At 38.1% G+C, this 7918-nt stretch overlaps 2 protein-coding genes and 3 long non-coding RNA genes across 6 annotated transcripts; 3 read left to right on the forward strand and 2 right to left on the reverse strand.

Moving 5' to 3' along the window:
- LOC104792981 (translation initiation factor eIF-2B subunit epsilon-like) lies at nucleotides 1012–3357 on the reverse strand. The gene has a single exon (XM_010519254.2). It carries the CDS (start codon nucleotides 3310–3312, stop codon nucleotides 1180–1182), a length of 2133 nt encoding a protein of 710 aa, XP_010517556.1. The 5' UTR covers nucleotides 3313–3357; the 3' UTR covers nucleotides 1012–1179.
- LOC104792984 (potassium channel KAT2-like) lies at nucleotides 4035–7633 on the reverse strand. 2 transcript variants are annotated; one of them, XM_010519256.2, is made up of 12 exons: nucleotides 7557–7633; nucleotides 7086–7436; nucleotides 6775–6990; nucleotides 6533–6688; nucleotides 6348–6405; nucleotides 5911–6228; nucleotides 5576–5815; nucleotides 5397–5495; nucleotides 5272–5304; nucleotides 4987–5172; nucleotides 4421–4883; nucleotides 4035–4278 (listed from the first exon to the last, which is right to left on the reverse strand). In XM_010519256.2, the coding sequence occupies exons 2-12, from the start codon at nucleotides 7262–7264 to the stop codon at nucleotides 4163–4165; spliced, it is 2064 nt and encodes a 687-aa protein (XP_010517558.1). In that variant the 5' UTR covers nucleotides 7265–7436; nucleotides 7557–7633; the 3' UTR covers nucleotides 4035–4162. The 2 variants fall into 2 exon arrangements, with proteins under 2 accessions (XP_010517558.1, XP_010517557.1); XM_010519255.1 differs by lacking the exon at nucleotides 7557–7633 and having other exon boundaries at nucleotides 7086–7484.
- On the forward strand, nucleotides 4274–4829 carry LOC109125273. The gene is made up of 3 exons (XR_002032373.1): nucleotides 4274–4453; nucleotides 4532–4596; nucleotides 4740–4829. It is a non-coding gene; the product is annotated as an uncharacterized LOC109125273 (long non-coding RNA).
- On the forward strand, nucleotides 5119–5667 carry LOC104792983. Its single transcript, XR_769146.2, has 4 exons — nucleotides 5119–5186; nucleotides 5294–5343; nucleotides 5424–5509; nucleotides 5588–5667. It is a non-coding gene; the product is annotated as an uncharacterized LOC104792983 (long non-coding RNA).
- Nucleotides 6160–6873, forward strand: LOC104792982. The gene is made up of 4 exons (XR_769144.2): nucleotides 6160–6251; nucleotides 6376–6466; nucleotides 6544–6684; nucleotides 6794–6873. It is a non-coding gene; the product is annotated as an uncharacterized LOC104792982 (long non-coding RNA).

The raw sequence follows: 7918 nt of genomic DNA on the forward strand, positions 1-7918 counted from the left end.
AAAAAAAAAAAAAAATTAAATTTATCCGACAACCAACCAAAATTTGACACGTACCGTTCCTTATGGGTTGCTTCCGCTCCTTCCTGGAGAAGCGATTCTCGCATTTTAGACAATATTATTAGATTTTTTAATTTTTTTTCGGACATAAATAAGAAAGCAACCAACTGAGTAACTCTCAGTAATCATGCTCTTATGATTGCGCATAAACTATATATGAGTTAACAAAAAATGGAAGAAGATATTTTGCTAGCTACATTTTCAGAAAATCCTTGCAAGAAATGAGTAAATGCAATGATGATAGCAAGAATATCGACATGAGAAAAAGAGAATGGAAGAGGGGTAGTTTGTTTAGATACATTTTGAAGAAGTAGTTAGTAGAGATCGCAGACTTTAAGTGATTCTTGTTTGAAGAGAGAAATTTCGTTTGATATGAATGTGTGGGAAGAGAGAATGAAGAGAATTCAGTCGTTTTATAGAATAAGTGAACCTTAGCTTTTAAGTTAAACGTAAGGGAAATACAAAAGTTACAAAAAAAAAAAAAAGAAAAAAAAATATAATTAATGATTTCGTGCTTTCTATCTCAATATACCACCAAAATTGCCACCAAGGAGAAGCGTTGGTGATGCACACTCCAACTACCATAATTCAAAGTAGTTATATACTATAGTAACTAAGCTTTTAAGAACTAGTTAGTAGAGAATAGAGATGGTGATCATAGCAGGTCAATTTTAAGTTTGTTACACTTTCCCTTCTTTTATTTCCGCGTACCCTGAAGTCCATGCTGGTCCCATATATTATTCACGTTATGAGGTACCGAAAACGGTAATACTGTTTTGCAGACGTAATGACAGAAGTAGAGGTTGTTTTAGAATTAAACTTCTGAGAAAATTTCACTGACCAAGTTAAGCTTTGTTTGACACTTAACATGTAAATCTTCTTACTCTCTATCTACAGAACGTTTCCAACAACGTATGAATTCTACTGTTGTCTAGTCAACATTTCTCTAGCACATACAACAAAAACGCGAAATATCAAATTCAACAACAAAACAAACGTAAGATTGTTGATGATGCCAGTTTAAATAACAGAGTATCGCTTACATGTAAGATTATCAACTTAAACAGTAGGTTGTATACTGAAATTACATTGCAATCCATCGGAAACTCAACGTTTACCAATTCAGCTATCTTCTTCATCTTCTTCATCTTCTTCTTCCTCAGATGCTTCCTTGAGCCACTGTATGAATGCCTCACATTGATTCAGATAAACTTTGTCAGATTCGTCTGCGCCTGCTTTCTCTTCCCCCCATCTCAAGATCGCATCTTCTTGCACCACGTCTTTGTCATACAGAAAATGCACAATCTGAGCAAACAAAGGGACCAACTCTGCAGTTTCCTCACACATCTCTTCGAATTTCATTATCACCTCTATCTGTTCATCAATTTGCTTTACATAGAACCCAAGAAGTCCCTTGCTTTTGTTGATGATACTCGTCGCGTTTCTATACAATTCACTAGTAGAGCTATGTGGAGTATCAATTGCCAGTCTCATCATAGAGTAGAATATTGCTCCAGCACAATCTGCAGATGCCATGTTGTATGAAAACCGGAGTGAGTTAATCAAGGGAGTTACATGGTCCACATTGTTATCCTCTTCAACGGCCCTTAAGAAGGTTTCCCTAACCTCTCTCTGAAAGTAGCAATAGTCATCATCATTGGGATCATTTGCATCAGTGCTAATACTATCATTATCAGATTTCAACTCTCCACGAGGTGGGACAACACTTTCATCCTCTATGTCATCATCGTCCATGACCTGAGTGATATCGGCAAGTTTGTCCATGGGGATTGGTACGATGGAATGCTTCCACCACTCCTCATCGTGAACACTATCACATACTTCCCATATGTAACCAGCTCCATCAGGACCAAGTTCAGATGCTTTGGACTCCATTTGCAAATTATTCACGTCAGACAAAAGATCTGCTGTCCCTTTGCTACTGTCAGCACATTCCAGTTCTTCATCGCTGTCTTCTTTAATCTCCTGTTGAAGTAGGGAAACCTTTGAGTATGCAGGCACAACAAAGTCCCGTCCAACCACAACATTAAAAGACAAAACAACACCAGGCAGCAGAACAGCTCCTGCTCTGATTTTCACCCCATCACAGACAATAGCGTTCCTTATCTCACACCCATCTTCAATAGTAACATTGTTCCATATGTATGAGCCTTGTATCACCACATTTGATCCAACAGAACATCCATTCCCAATAACAGAGTTAAAGATTTTACCCCCATCACCAATTCTTGTGCCGTATCCAATGACAGTAGAAGCTCCAATATCAGCAGATCGTGATTGAACTGCATCAGAAGCCCGGTACATCCCTCGTCTCCCGAGCTTTAGAGGGCGATTCCCACTGAAACTTATATCAGGTACATACGGGTAAGTCCACCTCTGGATGATATCCTTGCTAACCGTATCATAGCTCCGTAAATTATCGATCCTTGAAGCATAACAGCTCGAGTGAGCCTCATGAGTGAAAATCTTGTAACCCATAATATCATCAACAAGCAAACCCTTAACAAAATGACGGCGCAGATGTTGATAATCAAAGTTATCCTCAAAGAGACTAAGCACCTCAGGAGAGCAAATGTCAATGTAGCAATCCTGCACATCATTGCATACTAAAACACTAGTATCCATCACTAATGACTTATCTAAGCAAACCTCTCCGCCCTCGTTGTAATAAAGAAGCTGTTTCGTTAAGGGATCTACCGCAACAAAGAGTTGATCAGATCCTATCCTTAGCCTACTAGACTGCTTCTTAATAACCATAGTCATGATAGCTTTCTCATCTCTCTTCTTCCTCTCCCTATGTTCTCGAATCAACTCAGCTAGTGGCATATTACTCACAGTATCACCACTAACAAGAACAAAATCTCCCTGAATCTGAGACGTCTCTGTATGCTGCTGTTCATAAATGTAACGCAGAGCGTCTCCAACACTGGTGGATTTGTGAGACACAATCGTTCTCACCAGAGAGCACCATTGCGATTTTTTCAGGTGATCGATCAATTGCAACGAGTGAGCACAACAGAATACGAAAATCTCATCTATACCAGCTGATTCGAGCCATGCTAAGGTGTAATCAATCATCGGGATGTTTACTAGAGGTAAGAGTACCTTTGGGCGTTCAAGGGTTAAGGGACGGAATCGGGTGGTGAAGCTGTCCGCTATCACAATGGCTTGTAACCGTTGACGACTTAGATCCTCTGGAACCCTAGCCGCGTCTTTCTTCTTCTGAGCACCCATGTCTCCTCGATTCACTACTGATCAATTTCGATGAAAAAATTCACACGAGACGTACGACAGACATAAACCAATTTCCGCATGATAAAGTGTTTAATTATATAATTAACTTTGCAAGTTTCTATGATTAACTTAGGCCCAGTATTATTTTGACAAATCTAAGCCCAATGAGGCCCAATATTGAAACCTTTATAGTAAAAGCGAATGTACTGTATACGCTTCCCGCTATGTAGGATTCAGAATTCAGTTTTTGTTTCTTCTCGAAGTCTTCTTCTTCAGCTACATAGAATCACAAAGTGATGCGATGCGATGCGAGGTGTCCGATGTCAATGTGAAAGATGTTTCGCCACCGGATAAATTTCCAGGTTTCCGTCATCGAAATTTCCAGGTTTCTTCCATTGATTCTGAATTTTACAGTGTATTATATTCTGAATTCTAGTTTTGATTTGTTACTTGATGAGATTTTAGATTCACGTTTAACGATCTGGGAGATGAGATTAGCCGTATTAGATCTGTGTTCATCTCTAGTTTTAAGTTTCCCTTTCAGATATGATCAGTGATAGTAAATTGACCGCCAAGTGTTTGATTATATGACGAGTTGAAACCTCATCGATTGTGAGATTGGGCGAGTCAATTTCGATCAACGTTTTGTTTTATTAGTTTTTTTTTGTTTTTGATGGATTAGCATTGTCCACTTAAGTTCTGTAGAGTCTTCGTGATAATCAGAATTTTTTTTGGTATATAACTTGGGTGAAAAATTACATTGCCTGCAGAGATACATACATACTCTATGGAAAAAGGCAAATATTGGTTACTAATATGTCACGCTAGCTAGGAGTATGGTGTGCCTTGGTCACTCGTTGATGTAAAAATACAACTGATCATCATCTCTAATGACATCGACATCGTCTATTTCTGCGTTTTCCACATTGGTGACCTTTGTGAAGCTTCCGTATCCAAATTTGTCACCTGCATTATTTCCAAGTTTATTTAGTGAAGCTTCTAGTGTATGGAGAGAATTTTCTTGTTGTTATTTACTTTTGCTTCCTTCTTATGTTCAGTAATGTTTTTTAGGAGCTTATGAAGTAAAAAAAAAAAAAAAAGAGGTTACCTGCAAGTCTCAGCAGCTCTTCTATGGAACCAGGTAGGATTATCAGCTTTGATAAATCTTTTTCCTGTGACTTCAAGTGGATGGTAACTCTCTTACCTTTTGGTTTTGCAGCTTCATGGTGTTTGATTGGGATGTTGGATCTGCAATATGGATACTGTGAATGAAGTTCAAATGAGGTATGATCTGCATTAGAGCAACCTTTTCCATCAATTTCTTTATCTGGTTTCTCCCCTTCTTCTATCTCTATCCGATGTTCTCGAGCTCTTCTCTTTTCAGTTGGGCTCATTCGTTCAAAATCGGTATTTTCTGAATCATGCAGTTTTAAATATTTGTGTCCCTGTCTTTGATCACTGGCATTTCCTTCTTCTGTCTTTGGACCACCACCAAGCCACTCCTGGAGAAGTGCATCTGGTTGGTTACTTGTTGTATCTTCAATTGCTATTGATTGTTGCCCTCCGAGTTTCTGCAAATATCAGTTGGTATTGGTTAACTTTGTTGTGAAAATATCTCTGTAGTTATATAAACTTAGTTCCCATGTACTGTATATTGCAATCTTTCTTTCTTACCATGAAGAGGTTGTTCATAATGATACGTGCATCTTCAGTATGAGCTCGCATAGCACTCATTAGAGATGTTTTGTTTATCCTTAGTATCTGAGATAGTTTAGTTGTCCTAACTGTGAAAGCTTGTGGTGTATAGCATAACACACCAATCTCTCCAAAGGCATCTCCAACAACTGCCTTGCCTTGAACCTACATACATGAATGTAAGGATTGTGGTTATTTCTCGTTCTTTCGGCTAATAGTGCCACAGTGAAGTTCTTTTGGTTATATATATCTTTGTTTACTTACCTGATCTTCTTCACCAACGTAGACAGTAAAATCCTGCACAATCACCAAAGGAGCGAGTAACTATGTCAGAAGGTTACTTCAACATTCATAAACTGATATTGAGCTCTTTTATTTCAGTCACCTACCACTGCCCCTGAGACTAGGATGTACAGGTCTGTAGGAGCTTCGTTCTGTAGTATTACATCTTCTCTTGGTGGGAAATACTCGGCATCTATATCTGAAACCTTGGTCGGACAAGGTATATCGAGTTGGTAACCTTATGGAACAATATAAACAGAAATGGACAAAGAAAGAGTAATTTTACCAACTGAAACAGGAAGTTGCGAGAAACTCCATGAAAGAGGTAGACGTTCTGAACGATTGGGAAGAAGAGATAGTTTGCAATGCTTGATCGAATTGCTTTCGGCAAACCGTTCAAGGTTTCTTGTTGTTTCAGACCCTCTGTTTTGAACTTTAAGCAAATGTGTGATAACATCTGGTCTTGTATGTTTGGTGGGAGTTGGTTTCTTGATGCAAACTCTGAAGCTGCTCTAACAGTATCTCTCTGTTGAATTGCAAAAAAAAAAAAAGGTTTCTTTATTTTGCAGGTTATCATTTCAAAGGATTGATGTGAAGTCAAAAGGAAGTGATTGAACTTACAAAGTTTCTAGTGCGGCTAGTCCAGTGAACCACAAGGTTGGTCATATTACCAATCAGGTAAGATGTGAAACCGAGGTTGAAGAGCATGAAAAATACAAAAAACAACATTTCCCTTGGATTCTCAGCATGTAAGTCTCCATATCCTGTTGTTGTTAATGTCGTAATTGACCAGTAAAGAGCGGTAACATATCTACTCCAAACACTTGCCTCCTTGAAATTTGGGTACACAGCTCCAATCCACGTTTTTGTTGGATCAGGATATCGATCTGCAATGAGGTAGTTGAAGCATCCAGCACAATGTACTGCAAAAAGGGTTACCTGATATATAAAATTTGTAAGTTGTAAGTTATAACTCACCTAGAAGCTTTTTATAGATGAAAAGAAAAGAGCTTTCTCTGTTTTTAGAAAAGAGTATCCTCTGTTTTTGAGAGACTTACCGAAATGAGTTTTGTGCAACGTGTCCAGAAATAGTTGAAACGGATATCTTTCTCAAGCCTGACGCAAAGGGAATAATGAAGGAGATATATTAAGATTTTATGCTGCTTCTTTAAATGGGGTAACTCTTTATAACTTGAAAGAAAATGGTTTGCTTATGAATTATGATTTAGTATTGAAAACGAACCTTGCAAACAGCGAGCTAACTCGTCTGAGACGCCAGAGCCTTAGCATACTAAGAACTCTGAATCCTATTTCGCTTCCATTGTAATTGAAAAGAAGACTCAGTGACTGGAATGGAGCTGTTGAGCAGACATCAAAGGCGAACCAAGTAGAAAGGTACCTGAAAAACCAATTCATTATTAAAAATCTACTTCCTTTGAAAACTTAATAATTGTACCAGTGTCTTTTATGTACCTTTTTTCTCACCTTATAGCTATTTTCTTAGGTTTATCGACCAGAAGATAAGAGTGGCTGTCTAGGTAAGCAACGAAGAAGGTGAGAATGATGTCAATGGCAAAGAAGCCATTGACAATGTTGTCAATGATGAAAAGCGCGTCTTTCTTGTAGGTGATGAAGGCAAACTCAAAAGGACAAATCCAAGCTGAGTAAATCACGAGAATGACCAGCCACATCTCCCATGCCCTGAATTCAACATTAAGCCACAACTCAAGAAGACAACAAAACAAAAAAAACAGAACAGAACAGAACGCGGAAATGTGCAAGAAAGAGTACAACACCTGAAACGTGGATCGAAAGGAGAGATGATGTGTTTACGGAGTTTAGTTGATTGGTTTATTCTAGCTCCAAGTGATGGCAAGAGATCAGCAGAGAGGAAGCTGCTGTGTTTGAATGTGTCCATATTGTATTCTTCGACGCAGAATCGCTTAAAGAAGTTTCTTGTGCAAGAGATTGGCATCGTTCTTGTGTTGAGCTTCAACAAAGGTTAGTTATAAATATAGTGATGAAACTTGTGAAAAGGTTCACAAGCTAACGACCTTTTTTTTTTTTTTGCTTTCTCTTTCTCTCTCTCACGTTGCTTCTGACTTTTTTACAATACCAACTTGCTCTGACCCATTTCTTATCGTTTTCTGAAAAGGAGAAAGGAAAAAAAAAACGAATTTTTGTTTTTGCAGGGAAGGTTTTAACTGTTTAGCACAGACTTAGTGCACCATTAATGCTGCAAAAAAACCAACAACAAGAAGGCTTACACAAGAAAATGATTAAGAGGGTGAAATAAGAAGCTGAGTTTCACGCTTGGTAAGTAAGATGTGTTTAAGTGGCAGACATTGAGATTTTACAGCAAGCAATGCTCAGAGTTTATGCTTTTGACAGGAAGTAAAGATTTGAAATTTAGAGAGAGAGAGGAAGAAGAAGATGAAGGACGCAATGTGGTAATGGGACTTGATGAGATTGTGACTCTGGTGGGATATCCATTTACTTTGCATTTGAGGCTAATATATATATGTACACAAATATGTGTGTGTGTGTATGTGATTTATTGAGAAATTTTTGTGTGTGTTTTTATTACAGGAATCCAGAAATGGACCAGGTAAGGGAAATTAAAAAAAAA

This window comes from Camelina sativa, chromosome 6 (genome assembly GCF_000633955.1).
Source record: "Camelina sativa cultivar DH55 chromosome 6, Cs, whole genome shotgun sequence".
NCBI classification, from domain to species: domain Eukaryota; kingdom Viridiplantae; phylum Streptophyta; class Magnoliopsida; order Brassicales; family Brassicaceae; genus Camelina; species Camelina sativa.